At 41.4% G+C, this 19,072-nt stretch overlaps 1 protein-coding gene across 1 annotated transcript; it reads left to right on the top strand.

Moving 5' to 3' along the window:
- Positions 1 to 5,956: 5,956 nt before the first annotated feature.
- LOC101279253 (peroxiredoxin-1-like) lies at positions 5,957 to 6,850 on the top strand. Its single transcript, XM_033409620.2, has one exon. It carries the CDS (start codon positions 5,976 to 5,978, stop codon positions 6,573 to 6,575), a length of 600 nt encoding a protein of 199 aa, XP_033265511.1. The 5' UTR covers positions 5,957 to 5,975; the 3' UTR covers positions 6,576 to 6,850.
- The last annotated feature ends 12,222 nt before the right edge of the window (positions 6,851 to 19,072 follow it).

The following is a 19,072-nucleotide window of genomic DNA, read 5'->3' as shown; positions in this document are numbered from 1 at the left end:
GCAAAATCTGTCAAAATCATTTTTAATATTCAACTCATAAAATAACATATATTAGGTAATCTGATGGCCCTTGGCCATTATGAGGTACTTTTGTTTTCCTGTTTTGTCTTAGAGGTATTTTGTGCTTTTGATGCAATCAAATTTATTTACTTGTATCTCTATGTTTTATGCCTACCCTACCCTATATTTCCTTTTATAATTTTATATTTTATGTTCAGGGCTTTTATATGAAATTTACTTTCATGAAAGTTGTGAACCAAAGATCTAACTTTATTTATCCTAAGTGGATAACAAGTGTTCCTAAGACCATTTACTGAGTACTTTATCCTTTTTTTTTTTTTTTTTTTTGCTGTACACGGGCCTCTCACTGCGTGGTCTCTCCCGTTGCGGAGCACAGGCTCCAGACAGGCAGGCTCAGCGGCCATGGCTCACGGGCCTAGCTGCTCCGCGGCATGTGGGATCTTCCTGGACCGGGGCACGAACCCGCGTCCCCTGCATCAGCAGGCGGACTCTCAACCACTGCGCCACCAGGGAAGCCCCCTATCCTTTCTCCTTTGTCAAAAACTGAATTCCCTTATACAGTTGGATCTGTTTTGGACTCTTCATTCTGATCCATTGATTCATTTGTCAGTGTTTCTTCCATTACCACATCATTTTAATTACTACACCTCTATGGTGTGTTTTGATATTTGATAGGGCAAGTTAAGTCTCAACCCACTGTTCTTTTTCAAAATTGTCTCGGCTATTTTTGCACTTTTTCTCTTCCAAGTGATTTTTAGAATCAATTTGTTGAGTTCTGTAAAACTTTTCACTAGGATTTTGATTGGGATTAAATTTATAGACTTTTATAGGTCATTGACATCTTTACAATATTGAGTTTTACCATAGTGAAATACAACATATCTATCACTTCACTCAGATATTCTTCCATTTCCATCTGTAAAGTCTGGGGTTTTTTCATCTAGATTTTGTACATTTATTATAGATTTTTTTCCCCTGGGTAATTTATAGTTCTGGGAGTTGTTGTGACTGGGATCTTTTTAAAATCTATTACAATGCCCAGTAGATTATTGTTGGTGTATGAAAATATTATTGCTTTTTGTATGTTGCTCTTGTATTTTGCCACTTTGCTAAATTATTTGTACTGGTTCTAATGGTTTCTCGATTGACTGTCTTGGATTTTTTATGTAGACAATTATATTGCTTACAAATAATGATAGTCATATTTCCCTTTTTATTATTTATATCTCTTTTGCCAAAGTTAATTCATTCATTCAATTAATATTTGGCAGCTGTTTATGTGCCAGGGCAGCTGCCATGTGCCAGGCATTGTTCTACACTTGGGGGATACAGTAATGGACAAAACAGACAGGTTTATGCCCTCTAGTGCTTATATTCTATTCAGGAGACATTGACAATTTAGGAAAGGCATAAAAAGGTCAGTCACCTAGCTGCATGTAAATCAAGGAAGTTAGAACACTCCCTAACAGCATACACAAAAATAAACTCAAAATGGCTTAAAGATTTAAATATACAACATGATACCATAAAACTCCTAGAAGAGAACATAGGCAAAACATTCTTTGACATAAATCGTAGCAATGTTTTCTTAGATCGGTCTCCCAAGAAAAAAGAAATAAAAGCAAAAATAAACAAATGAGACCTAATGAAACTTATAAGCTTTGCACAACAAAGGAAACCATAAACAAAATGAAAAGAAAACCTACAGACTGGGAGTAGATATTCGCAAATGATGCAACCAACAAGGGCTTAATTTCCAAAATATACGAACAGCCCATACAACTCAATATTAAAAAAACAAACAACCCAATCAAAAAATGGGGAGAAGATCTAAATAGACCTTTCTCCAAAGAAGACATACAGATGGGCAATGGGCACATGAAAAGATGCTCCTCATTGGTAATTATTAGAGAAAGGCAAATCAAAACTACAATGAGGTATCACCTCACACTGGTCAGAATGGCTATCATTAAAAAGTCTACAGATAACAAATTCTGGAGAGGGTGTGGAGAAAATGGAACCCTCCTACACTGTTGGTGGGAATGTAAATTTGGTGCGGCCACTATGGAGAAAACTAAAAATAGAGTTGCCATACAATCCAGCAATCCCACTCCTGGACGTATATCCAGACAAAACTATAATTCGAAAAGATACATGCACCCCAATGTTCATAGCAGCACTATTCACAATAGCCAAGACATGGAAACAGCCTAAATGTCCACTGACAGACAAATGGATAAAGAAGATGTGGTTTACGTATACAATGTATTATTACTCGGCCATAAAAAGAATGAAATAAAGCCATTTGCAGCTACATGGATGGACCTAGAGATTATCATACTAAGCGAAGTCCGTCAGAAAGAGAAAGACAAATATCATATGATATCACTTATTTGTGGAACCTAAAAAAGAATACAAATGAACTTATTTACAAAACAGAAACAGACTCATGGACATAGAAAACAATCTTATGGTTACCAAAGGGGAAGGGGGTGGAGGGATAAACTAAGAGTTTGGGATTAACAGATACGCACTACTATATATAAAATAGATAAACAACAAGGACCTACTGTATAGCACAGGGAAGTATATTCAGTAACTTATAATAACCTATAATGGAAAATAATATGAAAAGGAATGAATATATACATGTATATAAATATACATATATATATATATCTGAATAACTTTGCTGCACACCTGAAACTAACACAACATTGTAAATCAACTACACTTCAATAATAAAAAAAAAAGTCAGTCATCACTGGCAAAATATCCCCAAACTTAGTGGCTTACAATAACAATAAAGGGGAAGGGATAATTTAGGAGGTTGGAATTAGCAGATACACACTACTATATATAAAATAAATAACAACTATATATAAAATAAGATAAACAACAGGGACCTACTGTATAGCACAGGGAACTAACTATATTCAATATTTTGTAATAAACTATAAGGGAAAGGAATCTGAAAAAGAATATATATATATATAACTAATTATATATATATATATATATATATATATATATATGAATCACTGTGCTGTACACCTGAAACTAACACAATGTAAATCAACCATACTCCAATTCTTTTAAAAAAGGCATAGGCTCTGAAATCAGAAAGAAAAAACAATAAATATTTATCTCACACAGTTGATACTGGTCGTGAATCTGGTAATAGCTTGTTGATGACTCGGGGTCTTTCTTGAGATTGTAGTCAAGATGTCAGCTGGGCTTGCCATCATCTGAAGATTTGGCTGGGACGGGAGGATTCATTACCAAGATAGCTTACTTACATGGCTGGCAAGGTTCTGGTTGTTGGTGGGAGGCCTCAGTTCCTCATCTCCATAGGGCCGCTTAAGTGTCCTCATCATGTGGCAGCAGGCTGTTCCCAGGAAGAGTCATCCAAGATGGAGAGACAGGCAGAAGCTGTAAAGTCATTTATGACCTAGCCTTAACAGTATTCCATCATTTTCACAATATACTATTGATTACACAGGTCAACCTTATTCAGTGTGGGAGGGGACTACACAAAGGTATGAATACCAGCAGGCAGGGATCACTGGGGGCCATCTTTATTTATTTTTATTGGAGTATAGTTGATTTACAATATTGTGTTAGTTTCAGGTATACAGCAAAGTGAATCCATTATACATATACATATATCAACTTTTTTTTAGATTCTTTCCCCATATAGGCCATTACAGAGTACTGAGTAGAGTTCCCTATGCTGTACTGTAGGTCCCTATTAGTTTTCTGTTTTATATATAGTAGTGTGTACATGTCAGTCCCAATCTCCCAATTCATCCCTCCCTCCCCTTACCCCATCAGGGGCCATCTTGAAGGTTGGATACCACAAACTATACAGGAATTTTGAGGGAATTTTAAAGCATGAAAGTAGAGGATGTCAGCTGTGAAGCATAGACAACTTGAAGCCAGGAGACAGGCTCATGAACAAGAATTGAGGATTATTAAAAAATGAATCTCTAAGATAGTTATTCTCGACCACCAAACTCAATAATGACTTTATAACAAATATTTTGTAATACCCTTTTATTTTCCTGAAATGGAGTTTGTGGATAAGTAACTTACCTATATACCTAATTTGAAAAGATGAGCATAATGTCCTAACTGTAATATTAAGGACATAAAATTATATTTTTTAACAAAATAAAACATATTTCAATATCTAAATGCTTAATCATGATTATACTGGAAGACATAATGAAGTCAGTGACCTCCACCTGAAAATGCTAACTGATACAGGTGTGTTGTATTGGTCACTCAAATACCACAGATGGCATTGCCATAGTGATGTTGAAATGGAGCAGAACCCTATGGTCCTCCCCACAATGTCCTCTGCCTGCCTTTTGTCTGTGGAAAAACTTTTCTTAAAGAATAAATTTAATCAGAGAGTGAGAAAATTCAGAAACAAAGGAAAACAGTCCAAGACTAAATAATAATAGTCACTAAGCATAATCAAGGACCTTTAGTTCCTCTTCATGGGCTATAGGTAATATTCTGAGCCATATTCTGTGAGCTATCTTGTAGATATTGAAACCCCCACCAGGTAGAAGAAGTTAACTACAGGATGACCAGACTATAACCATGACATAAGTGGCCACAATTCTGAGAATTGGGCTCAAGGAAATGGGAACAAACCGACCCTGGAACTGAAGATTAACTGTACTTAAAACAATCAAGATGATGCTGGTCAGACCACCACATGACCAATTTCAAGAGGACTGTCAGAGCTGACTCTTGCTTCTGCATGGAGCCCCCTCCCTCTGTCTATAAAAGCTCTTGCACACTGGTTGTTGGGGGTCGGGGGTAGCTGGCCTTTGGACAGGAGTTCGCCCTCCTCCCGGGTTGCCAGCATCCAAAATAAAGCAAATTTTCCTTTCCACCAACTTGCCTCTTTATTGGCTTTTGAGAGGCGAGCAGCTGGACCTTACTTTTGGTTACAATGTGGTTTTCCAAATGATGAACAACTCTTGGTAAAATTCTGAATAAAACAACGCACAATCTTCCCTTGATTTACATGATTGTTGCATTTTTGAAAACTTCAGTGTTAATTTAAACTGTTTAAAAATACTTGGTGTTTTTGTTTAATATGGAGTTGGGCTATAAGCTTGGATAATCGTAAACAGTCTTTTCACCTACATGAATGTCTAGCAGACATTCAAAAGTTACATGAGATAAGACCATCATGTGCACTGCAGGACTTTAGCAACCCTGAACCCTGCCCACCCTCTGCCCCCCCCCCCCGGTTGTTGTGACAACCAAAAGTACCACCGTATATTTCCCAAAATGCCTTCTAGGGAGCAATATGGACCCCCACCCTCACTCCCAGCCCCACTGAGGACCACTTACCGAAGAGAGGGAAGGTATGTGTAGGCAGTGGAAGGAAATGAGAAGTGGAGGGGTATGGTTGTGAGGGGTACTTGAGAACAGGAAATGAGGCAATCTGAATCTTGGGGCTTCCATCACCATACATATTTATTGATGGAATGAAGGTCTCAGAACCAAACACAACCTTACACCAGGGACAAGAGGGAAGATGGAGAGGGGGGTAGAAGAAAAGGCCAGGACTTGTGGACTCTGAGCTAATAGGACTTAGGACTACTATTGCACTTTTGCTGAAGTCACCTTACCATTTTAGACACTACCTCATACCTTTCTTTCTTTCCCTTTCTTTGAGCCCAGACTAACTGGAGCTTCTAAAATGCTGAAAGACATCTCTATTTTACATATGAGAAGACTGAGGCCCAGAGAGATGAAATGCCTTACAGGAGGTCCCCACAGCAAGTTGATGGCTGAGCTGGGGGAGGTGAGGATCTTTCCACAAGAGTACTTTTTCTTTTCTTTTTGAGGATACAAAGAATTTATTTTGGCGTGTCTCTTTCCTGACTGTCTTCTGTGGTTTGTCTGTGAGAACTGCTGATAGCAATATGTCTTCAGGAAATGCCAAAATTGGGCACAATGCCCCCCAGTTCAAAGCAACTGCTGTAATGCCAGATGGTCAGTTCAAAGATATCAGTCTATCTGACTACAAAGGAAAATATGCTGTGTTCTTCTTTTACCCTCTTGATTTCACCTTTGTGTGCCCCACAGAGATCATTGCTTTCAGAGATAGGGCAGAAGAATTTAAGAAACTCAACTGCCAAGTGATTGGTGCTTCTGTGGATTCTCACTTCTGTCTCCTGGCATGGATCAACACACCCAAGAAACAAGGAGGACTGGGACCCATGAACATTCCCTTGATATCAGACCCCAAGCACACCATTGCTCAGGAATATGGGGTCTTAAAGGCCCATGAAGGCATCTCATTCAGGGGCCTTTTTATTATTGATGATAAAGGTATCATTCAACAGATCACCATAAATGACCTTCCTGTTGGCCGTTCTGTGGATGAGACACTGAGACTAGTTCAGGCCTTCCAGTTTACTGACAAACATGGGGAAGTGTGCCCAGCTGGCTGGAAGCCTGGCAGTGATACCATCAAGCCTGATGTCCAGAAGAGCAAAGAATATTTCTCTAAGCAGAAGTGAGCACTGGGCCATTTTAGGGCCAGGTTGCAGTAGGTGGCCATGAGAACAAAACTATTGTATTTTGTACTATTGTAATGCTTAAAACACAGGACCTTACACTCAGCCCAGATGTGGTGTGGAACAGGACAGGCCTTTCCTGCAGGGGTTGGGGAGGCCAGCCTTTCTTCCTCTGGAGGGAATGGCCTGAGCTGTATTATGCGGCAGGCAAACTGATGTGTATAGTACTAGGTTATCGCTTTTGGTCTTTTGTAGTTTTATTAAACTTGAGCTGAGACCTTGTTGATTCTTCATTTTAGGGAGGCATTAGCCTTTGAGTGTAAGAGAAATTTACTTTTTGCTTTCCCTCTTTAGGGGAAAATGAGGTGTGAGAGCTGCCTCAGAATCAGGAAATTATATTGAGGGGAAATGCAAGGAGATACAGGGAATGGACCCGAAGCAAGGTGTTTCATTTCACCATATCTGGAGAAGAGCAAGACCTACTACACTATTGGCCAAGGCACTGCAATTTATGCTATAGGCTGGGTTGCAGGTTAAGAGCCCAATGAGATTACTGACATTTACTTTTACACTACTGGGAGGGCTATATGAAAACCTGAGGCTTGGCCTCTTCTGATAAATGCCTGGTACTGGTTCTGTAAAAGATCAGAGTTAGAGGCTTCAGTACCTTTGGAACTAAAAGGGAGAGGGGGACACAAACACAAGCACTGGTGTTCATAGGGTAGGGCTTTCTGTGTCAAAAGCACAGTGCTGGGCACCTCTTGGCTTCCCTGGGTTTCTATCCTTGATTTAAGGGTAGTTCTTTCTTGCCCTCATATCATTGTCCTGAGGGAGGGTTGTCAGTGGGGCAAAGGTGGATTCCTCCTGGGCTCTTGAGGCTAGGGCAGATTCAGGACTGAGAATCCTTCTGTATATCATGTGGTGCCCTTCTAGACACCTTCCAGACACGGCTACCCCAGCCTACCTACTCCTCCAGTATTCAGACAAGCAAGAACTATGAGCGACAGTATAGGATTCCTGGGGCCTTTAATAATAGCTTATTATATGCCAGGTAGTATTTATTCAGTCTCCATAAGAATCCTCTGAGGCAGGTACCATTATTTAGGGGATAGTTGCTTCTTAAGCCCTGTAACAAGTAGCATTTTGAAGCACTGCAGAGAAATGGTAACAGGTAGTAATCCCATATTCCAAGGCAGGTGGCAAGTCTGGATCTGCTTTGGTCTTTTGACCAAACTTCTTTGAGCTTTGTTATCTTCATTTAAGATCTTTACTATAATTCTTTATCAAAAATGATCATCTTGGGGCTTCCCTGGTGGCGCAGTGGTTGAGAGTCTGCCTGCCAATGCAGGGGACACGGGTTCATGCCCCGGTCCAGGAAGATCCCACATGCCGCGGAGCAGCTGGGCCCGTGAGCCATGGCCGCTGAGCCTGCGCGTCCAGAGCCTGAGAGGCCACAACAGTGAGAGGCCCACGTACTGCAAAAAAAAAAAAAAGATCATCTTGTACGCAATAAAAGTCTTGCCCAGCCAAATTTAAAAATAAAGAATTTATTTTAATAATAGGCATCTGGTCAGTTTCTAGTGCTGGACCAAGGACTCTAGGCCTGGACCTACTTCAAATTGATCTGGTTTAAATGGATCACACTCTACATTCCAGATTATAACTGCCACTTGGTGAGTAGACATAAGGTTCGCCTCAAAGCTAACAAGAAAATGTAAAAATATATTTATTTATCAGTAATAAATAAATGTTATACATATGACTTTTTTCAGGTTAAAGCTTGAAATACACTCAAGGATGTTAAGCACTGATTTTTTTTCTCTTTCTTTTTTTAATTGAAGTAAAATTGACCTATAACACTATGCTAGTTCCAGGTACACAACATGGTGATTCAATATTTCTACATATTACAAAATGATCATCATGATGAATCTTCCACTTTTAAAAGGGAATTAGACCTGACTAGAAAGTGTAACTAGTGAACGGGCCTCTCTTTCCTCTTCAGGTTCCTTTGGAACAAGGTCAGGGACAGATAACACTGTTGTAATTCAGGCTCAGCTTCCTACCATCTGGAAGGTTAAGTCATCGGTTTGTTATGTTTTCTCTTAAAGAGCCAACCACTTGGAAGTCCTGAAGAATTGAAATACTTACAGTTGCTCAAGGGCCTGCCAGTGTCCCCTGACTTCTGACCAGATGTGCCTCAAGCTGGCTGACAGTATTAAGAAATATGTGTCCTCAGTGAGCGAGTGAGAAGGTTGACAGGCTGTCCAGTGACGACAGCCTCCTCCTTCTAGCCTCTGTCCTCTGCCCCTAATGTGGGGATGGGGTGGGGCATACCAGAAGTTGGTCTTCTCAGAGTTGTCTAGCTTTCCTTCAAGGGACTGATAATATTCTCTAGCACAGTATCCAGAAACGTCAGTTGCTTCCCCAGGGACCCAGGAAGGACTTTTGAGAAAGATAGGTTCATATTTCCTGGGGGTCCTAATTATCTATGGCTGTGTAACAAGCCTCCCCAGAACTTAATGCCTGACATAAAAAAGAATGAAATATGGACTTCCCTGGTGGCGCAGTGGTTAAGAATCCGCCTGCTAATGCAGGGGACATGGGTTTGATCCCTGGTCCAGGAAGATCCCACATGCCGTGGAGCAACTAAGCCCGTGCACCACAGCTACTGAGCCTGCACTCTAGAGCCCACGAGCCACAACTACTGAGCCCACGTGCTACAACTACTGAAGCCTGTGTGCCTAGAGCCCATGCTCCGCAACAAGTGAAGCCACCACAATGAGAAGCCCACTCACCTCAATGAAGAGTAGCCCCTGCCCACCGTAACTAGAGAAAGCCTGTGTGCAGCAACGAAGACCCAATGCAGCCAAAAAATTAAATAAGTAAATAATAAGAATGAAATAATGCCATTTGCAGCAACATGGATGGCCTAGAGATTATCATATTAAGAGAGTCAGACAAAGACAGATACCATGTGATATTGTTTATATGTGGAATCAAAAAAGTGATACAAATGAACATACTTACAAAACAGAAATAGAGTCATAGATGTAGAAAACAAACTTATGGTTACCAGGGGGGAAAGGGAGGGAAGGATAAAATTGGCAGATTGGGATTGACATATACACACTACTGTATATAAAATACATAACTAATAAGAACCTGCTGTGTAGCACAGGGAACTCTAGTCAGTACTCTTTAATGACCTATATGGGAAAAGAATCTAAAAAAGAGTGGGTATATGTATATGTATAACCGATTCACTTTGCTGTACACCTGAAACTAACACAACATTGTAAATCAACTATACCCCAATAAAATTTTAAAAAAGAACTCAGTGGATTAAAACAACCATTTTCTTATATCTCATAATTGTGTGAGTCAGGAATTCCATCAGGGTTTGGCTGGATGATTCTTGTGTCCCACATGACTGAGATTGCTCTCAGCTGGTGGACTGGGATGGTCTGGAGCGTCCAAGATGGCTTCACTCATATATCTGGCACCTTAGTAGGGATGACTGGAAGGCTGGGCTCAGATGACACTGTTGTGCAAGGTGCCTACATGGGAACTCTGTGGCGTGACAGTCTCAGGGTAGTTGGATTTCTTACATGGCAGCTTAAGGCTTCCAGAGTGAGTGTTATAAGAAACCTGTGTGAAAGCTACAAGACTTATGACTTAACTTCAGAAGTTCCAGAATGTCAGTTTTGCTGAATTCTTTTGGCAAAGCAAATCACTGAGTCTAGCCCAGATTTAAGGCAAGGGGAATTAGACTCTACCTCTCAGGGAGAAGGGTAGCAAAAGATTTGCTATTAACCTTAATCTGCCATACCAGTCTTATAGAAACATTCATTCATTCACTCAACAAATATTTATTGAATGTCTACTACATGCATACCCTAGTCACTAAAGACAATAGTGGGAAATAAAGCAGACACAAAAATTCCTGCACTTGTGGAGCTTACATCTTCCCAGGGGAGGTAAACAACAAATAAGAAATTAGTAAAATAGGGGCTTCCCTGGTGGCGCAGTGGTTGAGAATCTGCCTGCTAATGCAGGGGACACAGGTTCGAGCCCTGGTCTGGGAGGATCCCACATGCCGCGGAGCAACTAGGACCGTGAGCCACAACTACTGAGTCTGCGCGTGTGGAGCCTGTGCTCCACAACAAGAGAGGCCACGATAGTGAGAGGCCTGTGCACCGCGATGAAGAGTGGCCCCCGCTTACCACAACTAGAGAAAGCCCTCACACAGAAATGAAGACCCAACACAGCAAAAATAAATAAATTAATTAATAAACACCTATCCCCAACAGCAACAAAAAAAAAGAAATTAGTAAAATATATAGTATGTTAGATTCTTGCAAGTTTTAAGGAGAGAAAACAGGGTAGGGGAATAAGAAGCATTGGAATGGAGGTAGTGTGGCTAGAGAAAGCCTCATTAAGAAGACGACCTTTGGGACTTCCCTGGTGGCACAGTGGTTAAGAATCTGCCTGCCAATGCAGGGGACACGGGTTCGAGCCCTGGTCCGGGAAGATCCCGCATGCCGCGGAGCAACTAAGCCCGTGTGCCACAACTACTGAGCCTGCGTTCTAGAGCCCACGTGCCACAATTACTGAGCCCACGTGCCACAACTACTGAAGCCTGCGCACCTAGAGCCCGTGCTCTGCAACAAGAGAAGCCACCACAATAAGCCCACGCACCGCAACAAAGAGTAGCCCCCGCTCTCCACAACTAGAGAAAGCCCACGCACAGCAATGAAGACCCAACGCAGCCTAATTAGTTGATTTCTTTAAAAAACAGCAGCTGTTATTATTTTTAAAAAGAAGAAGAAAAAGACTTTTGGGTAAAGAGCTGAAGAAAGTGAGGGAAATAGCCATTCACCTCTCTGGGGGCAAACACTCCAGGCAAAGAAAAAAGCAAGTGAGAAGGGCCTGAGAAGAGAGGGTGCCTGGTGCCTGGTGCCTGGAATACTTGAGGAACAGTGAGGAGGCCAATGAGGCTGGAGGGGAGCGAATGAGGAGAGAGAGTAATAAAGTAAGACTAACTATGGAGATTGGTGGGTGAGCGGAGCACCAGATCCCCTATGTTCTTGGGATCCATGGTTAGCAGTTTGGCTTTTCTTCTGAATGAGACAGGAAGCCATTGGAGGGTTTTGAGCAGAGAAGTGATATGACCTGACTTATGTGATGTCTATTTTAAAAGGAACATTCTGGCTGCTCTATGGAGAAAGAAAGATTTAAGGGAGTCTAAGGCAGAACAGGAAGTCCAGTTGGCAGACTCTTGCAATCATGTTAAAGGTGATTCCTGGCGGCTTGCACCAGAATGATGGCAGTGGGCATGGTGAAAAGTGGTTGCATTCTGGATAAATATCTCCAAGGTCAAACCACCAGGATGTGCTGACAGACTAATGTAGAGTATAAGGGAGAGAATAAGCAGGCACAAAAATACGGCCTCTTCTATAAGTTCACTAAAATCTCAGATCCCTTTAGATTCCCTGTTAGTGCTTTTCATGTGACATCGTTTTGTTGTATTTTTTCCCCCAGAGGTTCTATTTTATTTTGGTAATTGTGTGTGTACGTGTGTTTTACTTACTTCCAGTATGAAAAAGAAAATTCACATCCTACTTATCTTAATTGAAAAAGTTATCTCTGTGTTTACTGTTTTAATTTTTGTCAACCTTGACTTTCAACATTTTTGGTTAGATCTGAGAAAAAGAATTTAATATAAATGTAAATGAATGTATCATGCTGATGATTGTTGGTTTTGAAAAGATGGGCCAGTAATATACAGCCCATATTGAACACTGTAGGCGTTTAGAAAATGTTGATTGACCTGAATTGGTATCTTCATCTAAGAGACTAGAGAAACTGAGAATCTGTAGTCTTTACGAAAATTCTGTTAAACTGAGTTTCAGGATCATGTGTTATTTCATGCAGACACTTAGGATGATGGAGACTAAGAGTTTCCCTTCTGTTGTGTGGTGTTCATAGAAAATATACTACTTCTAACAGGTGTTTCCAGAGGCAGTGTCGCTAATTCCAAGGGGTAACTCACCTGTAAGGTCAGACTTAAGACTGGTTTGCTTTCTCATTCAAAAAATATTCTCAAGGTATTCTACATGCCAGATTGTGTCCTGGACACTGGGGCTACATTAGTGAACAAAACAGCTGTGAATATCCTGGACTTTACTGATGGCTTGGATCTGGAGGACTATGGGCAGGAAGTTGTTTGTGGTCATCATACGTTGTCTCCTTTGTGGAAGCGCTGCTATCTGTGGGCAACATGGTGAGATGCTGCTGGCTACTGTTGCTTCTACTCCCAGCAAGGCACCAGTTCATATACAGGGAAGAAGGTGGCTGCAAGAAAAGAGTTCTAGAGGCTGAAAGTCCAAGATCAAGGTGCTAACAGATTCAGTGTCTGGTGAGGACTGCTTCCTGGTTCATAGATAGCTGTCTTTTTGCTGTGTCCTCCTGTAGCAGAAGGAGGCAAAGGACATGTCACATCTTTTAATGGTAGGATTCAGGTGACAAATGCTGCAGTAAGCCTCAGAACACTGGACCAGTTGGGACTTGCAAGCCTAGAGGCACCATTCCACAGGAATTATGCTACTGGGCTGGCTAAATTCTTGTAGCCTGTACATAAGAGGTGGGAGAGCCTGTGTATTTCTAGCCAGTCTACATGTCTTGAGCAGCATTCATTTCACCAATGAAAAAATCATTTCTAATTTGCATTATGCTATTTCACAATCTCTGGTATCAACTGGAGAAAACTTAAGTATTGGTGACAGCCCTCTGGAGTGTGGGCTTCTTCAAATGAAAACTAACACATGGCTTGTGCATTTCTAATTAAGATACTTCAGATGTTAACCAAAAGCTCCTAGGATGTTGATCAACACTAACCAGATACACACACATGGATCCCACTCTCTTTGTTAAAGTATTTAAAAGTAAATTTCCAGAAATTTTAACTCTAATTGGTCTCAGCTCTGTGGCCCAGAAGCACTTGGTCTATGGACCTTGAGAACTTAGATTCTTATTGGGATGGTGTGGGCTAATTAACTGGAGTGGCCTGCAATCCCTTCCCTCTGTGTCAATCTAAGGACACAGAGGTCTCAGAAATTTCAAATGGTGTTTTTCTGCACCACTGTCCCACCTCTGTCCCATGCTCTTTACCAACGAGGCTTATTTTTCCACTTCCCCAACAAGAGCCAGGATGGACACTGCCAGTGCATCTGAGGGGCAGCTGACCACCCCTTCCTCACTCACCTCTGCTCACCTCACTCTGTTGCCCTGCAGCTCTGCCTCCTGGATGGATGGGAATGTGAAGGATGGGCTGGATTTGCTTAGGCAGAGAGGAGAGTGATGACAATCTGAGCTGGGGAAGAGCATGATCAAAGACATAGAAGTGGAAGCACACATGGACAGGACGAGGAGACAGGAATTTATCCCATGCAATTGGAGCTGAAAGCCACAATAGAGAAGCAGTAGGAGACCAAGTCTGAAACACAGGTTAGGGCCATGTAATAGAGGGGCTTGAAAATTTAGCTAATTCATTTGGTCTTCCTTTCAGTAATAAGAGTAATAACTTCTGTTTGTTGAACGTCCCCTATGTGCCAAACTGTCCCAGGTACTTTTCCTACATTGTCTAATATAATCTCCACATTAAAGTAGAAAATATTTACCCTGTTTTACGTTTTGAGGAAGTGGAGTCTTAGAGAAGTTAAAATCCCTTGCTCAAGGTTACCTGGCTAGTGAGTGGTATAGCCCAGCCGCAAACCTAGGTCTGTGGCTCTTTAGACAATTTAAACAAGTTGCTCTCCCATTTAAAAAACCTTCAGGTCCTTTGGAAGGCTGGGATAGAGGTGAGTTGAGTCCGAAGAGCTGATGGAACTCTAAACTGAAGGTCTCCTTCATCCTTAACAGCCACCTGCTACTCTTTTCCTTCCAGAAACTCCAATCCATCCTGAGGAGCTGCCCCAGTCATCACTCCTACACAACTGGAAGCCCTGAGATCTGCTGTCTTCCCTGCACAACCTCACCTACCAGGCAGAGGCACTTTGGCTCAGTCAGGGTGGCAAGTACCATGTGTACACCTAGGTCTACCTTTGCTTCAGTAACAGGGCTAAAGACAAGGAGCCCTTCCTCACAATCCAGTACTGATACAAGGTATCAACTGCTACACTGATTACCACCATCCCATTCTGCTCCTCAAGGGTATGGCCACCAAGTGCTGGTCACTCAAGATCAAGTGTAGCTTACAGGCTCTATTCTAGCTGGGCATCTTTGAGTTGAGGAGTAGGGAGAGCTCTTTGTGTCTTATCATCCCTCTCTGTAGATTACACTGACAGGACACCCAATTATTTGGGGACTTTCCATCTGGCCATGTGACCAAGCTCGTGGCCTGGAGTTAGGGAGTAGCTAGACTAGATCACACATTTTTCTTGACTTGTGAACCCTCAGCATGAGAACTAAAAATAACCAGATACTCAGATGCCAGTACTGTGGCCAAGCAGCTAGGGCTGGCCTTTTGGGTCCCCTTCCCCCGCTCCTTCTCAAGAACCTAGTCCATGAGATGCCTGAAGGCCTGACATCATCCCCTCTGCCTATGTAGAGCCTGATGGCCAAAGTGAACAAGGCTGAGGAGAGAGCTGAGGATGAAGAGAAGCAGGAGACCTTTTCAGAGGAAAACAGCAGTTGCCCACCTCCGTGCCATCACCCTTGGGGCTGGCAGAGTATAGCCAGGGAATGAGAGCTGAATTCTCTGAGAGTGGCTTATGAGACAGTGACTCCACTGAGCACTTCCTGACGGCTCTTGTTAGGACAAGCAGCACCTACTTTTTCTTCAGAGCATGAAGGAAGTGGGGAAGGCTAACCTACTGGATAAAAATGCTGTTGCTGAAGGAAGGAGAGAAGTAGGTTCTTGCTGCCCCTGAACTTGAGAATTGTGCAGTCCCTTGTGTTTATATCTGTTCCTGTTGATTATTTCTATTAAATAAATATGTAAGGCTGCTAAAGAGGCTTTTTGTCATCCGTCACTTCCTTCTCCTTATTCTAGTCTTTCCTAGTACACCTGAGACTGGCCTCCAAGTTGTAACCATTCCTATTTCTTTCCTTTCTTTCTTCTGTAATTCTCTCCAGGCTCCAGGTATCAACTAGCTACAAAGGCCCAGTCTTTTGCCTCAGTTTCTCCTCTCAAAACTCTAGCAATTTGTTGGGATTGGGGTCCTCTTGGAACTTCACACAGGCCTTTGAGTTTGTCATTGACCCTCTGCCTGGCTCTGATCAAATTCTTCCTTAATGGGAAGACTCCTGCTTGTATTTTCCCGGGGCTCTCCTGTGAATGGACCAATTATTCAAAATCCCAAGTCCACCAGGATAGTTGCTTCATGGGATTTTCATGTACGAAAACCATGGTAAGAGACATCTAAGAGTAAAAGAATGAAAAGATGGTTGATGACTTGAGCACAATGTCTGAAGGACATACTCCAATGATATGATGTCTCTCTGAAATTTGTAGTATGGACTATGTTGGGGGACTTTGAGACCATCTGGAAGAGAACAGGGATACCATGAACTTTTCCTCCCTCTGCTACAGAAAAGGGAGTGAAATCAGAGTGTTGTGCAGTGTCCTAGTATGACATTATCATAGATCCTAAGCCCTGTGGCTTGGGCAGGTTCACATGGAGATTCTCCAGTGGGTCCTGGATTATGGAGTCAAACAGACCTGTGTTGAAGCCCCGCCTCTACTACTTACTAGCTTTGGACCCTTAGGCAAGTCACTTGTCCTTCTGTACCTGCTTCTTCATCTTTAAATTGGGACTAATGATAGAGTTGTGAGGATTAAATGAGAATTCAAAAATGGTAGCTGTTACTCATAACAAGAAGACAAAGCTGAACTGAGTCTGTTGATCAAAGGAGAAAGCGTATAAGTTATACTGCATTTCAAGGAAGACAGAGGGACCAGAGAGTGAACCCCTCTGACCTGGTTGTCCCCCATTGCTGTTCCCCATTGGTAAGGTAACCATACAATGTATCATCCAAGCTGGGACACTTTTGAAAGTAAAAAGATGCTATTCATTATTATACCATGAATACAGGTATAAACTGGGACTGGCCCAGGGCAAACCAAGTTGTATGGTCACTCTACCCACAAGGAACATGGTATAACATAAGATAAAGGCCCCAACATTGTAAAGATAAAATCCATATGGTTTGAATCCATAAATCCATGCTCTTGTCTCCTGGGACCTTGGGAAAATCATTTTGCCTTTCTGAGATTTAATTCACACATCTTTAATTGCAGACCGAAAAATCCACTTCACAGAATTGTGGGTGAGGATTAAGTTCCTTGAAATTTTATGTAAAGTAACTGACAGCTCCAGGTGGCTAACAAATGCTAGTTCCCTTACTCCTATTTTCCCTATGCCCTCAGGACAGGGCCCCAGTACCACTGTCTCTCCAAGCCCCAGTCTCAACTCAAAATGCCCAACTGGCCTCCAGCCTCATAACTCTGGGCCCAAGTCCTGCCCATTCAGAAAGCTCAGCTGTTAGCAACCCAGTCTCCTTTTGCCTGGCCAAACTCAAAGGATCTGAGGCTAATTATCATGATCCTATCTGCCCATATGTGCTTCCAGTCTTGCAAAATATTTTCTCATCCAACATTTCATCACTATATGTCCATGCCACTCTCTCACTTCGTCCCAGCTCGATGCTTTGTGACCACCTAAAGGGGTGGAGAGGGAGGGTAGGAGGGAGACGCAAGAGGGAGGAGAGATGGGGATATATGTATATGTATCACTGATTCACTTTGTTATAAACCAGAAACTAACACACCATTGTAAAGCAATTATACTCCAATAAAGATGTTAAATTTTTTTTCATTAAAATTAAATCAGTATTCCTACCCTTAACTCACCATGATACTCAAGAATGGTCTTAAATAGGGACATCTGAAACCATCAAAAAGAATACATGTTGCTGCCTATCAGCATGACTACAAAATCCTGGGCCAGTATTTCACAGGATTCCTGGGAGAAAGTGATGAAATGTTGGATAAGAAAATATTTTGCAAGACTGGAAGCACATATGTGCAGATAGGATCATGATAATTAGCCTCAGATCCTTTGAGTTTGGCCAGGCAAAAGGAGACTCGGTTGCCTTTTCTCCACACCCTCTCCAGCATTTACTGTTTCTAGATTTTTTGATGATGACCATTCTGACTGGTGTAAGGTGATACCTCATTGTAGTTTTGATTTGCATTTCTCTAATGATTAGTGATGTTGAACATCCTTTCATGTGTTTGTTGGTAATCTGTATATCTTCTTTGGAGAAATGTCTATTTAGGTCTTCTGCCCATTTTTGGATTGGGTTGTTTGTTTTTTTGATATTGAGCTGCATGAGCTGCTTGTATATTTTGGAGATTAATCCTTTGTCAGTTGCTTCATTTGCAAATATTTTCCCCATTCTGAGGGTTGTCATTTCATCTTGTTTATGGTTTCCTTTGCTGTGAAGAAGCTTTTAAGTTTCATTAGGTCCCATTTGTTTATTTTTTTTTTTATTTCCATTTCTCTAGGGGGTGGGTCAAAAAGGATCTTGCTGTGATTTATGTCATAGAGTGTTCTGCCTATGTTTTCCTCTAAGAGTTTTATAGTGTCTGGCCTTACATTTAGGTCTTTAATCCATTTTGAGTTTATTTTTGTATATGGTGTTAGGAAGTGTTCTAATTTCATTCTTTTCCAGGTAGCTGTCCAGTTTTCCCAGCACCACTTATTGAAGAGGCTGACTTTTCTCCATTGTATATCCTTGCCTCCTTTATCAAAGATAAGGTGACTGTATGTGTGTGGGTATATCTCTGGGCTTTATATCCTGTTCCATTGACCTATATTTCTGTTTTTGTGCCAGTACCAGACTGTCTTGATTACTGTAGCTTTGTAGTATAGTCTGAAGTCAGGGAGCCTGATTGCTCCAGCTCCATTTTTCTTTCTCAAGATTGGCTATTCGGGGTCTTTTGTGTTTCCATATAAATTGTGAAAATTTTTTGTTCTAGTTCTGTGAAACATGCCATTGGTAATTTGATAGGGATTGCATTGAATCTGTAGATTGCTTTGGGTCATTTTCACAATGTTGATTCTTCCAATCCAATAACATGGTATATCTCTCTCTCTGTTTGTATCATATTTAATTTCTTTCATCAGTGTCTTATAGTTTTCTGCATGCAGCTCTTTTGTCTCCATAGGTAGGTTTATTAATTTTAATGAAATTTGATGTGTCATATTCTGATTGTCAAAGAAATATATGCTTCATTGTAGGATACTTGGAAAATACAGAACAGTGTAAGGAAGAAAATTAAAAATCCCCTGAAAGCCACCATTCAGACACAGCACTGTTTCCTTCCAGACTTTTCTAGTAGTGTGAATAATAGAGTAATAACTAGTAATATTTAGTGAGTACTTACTATGTGCAAGCACTATACTAAGGGTTTTGTATTTATTATCTCATTT

The sequence above is a fragment of the Orcinus orca genome, chromosome X (genome assembly GCF_937001465.1).
Source record: "Orcinus orca chromosome X, mOrcOrc1.1, whole genome shotgun sequence".
NCBI classification, from domain to species: Eukaryota; Metazoa; Chordata; class Mammalia; order Artiodactyla; family Delphinidae; genus Orcinus; species Orcinus orca.
Note: the sequence above shows the minus strand (reverse complement) of the source record. Positions and strands in the feature narration are given on the sequence as shown.

Coding starts and splice junctions, on each gene's coding strand:
- LOC101279253 (XM_033409620.2), top strand. CDS start 5,976: ATGTCTTCAGGAAATGCCAAAATTGGGCACAATGCCCCCCAGTTCAAA.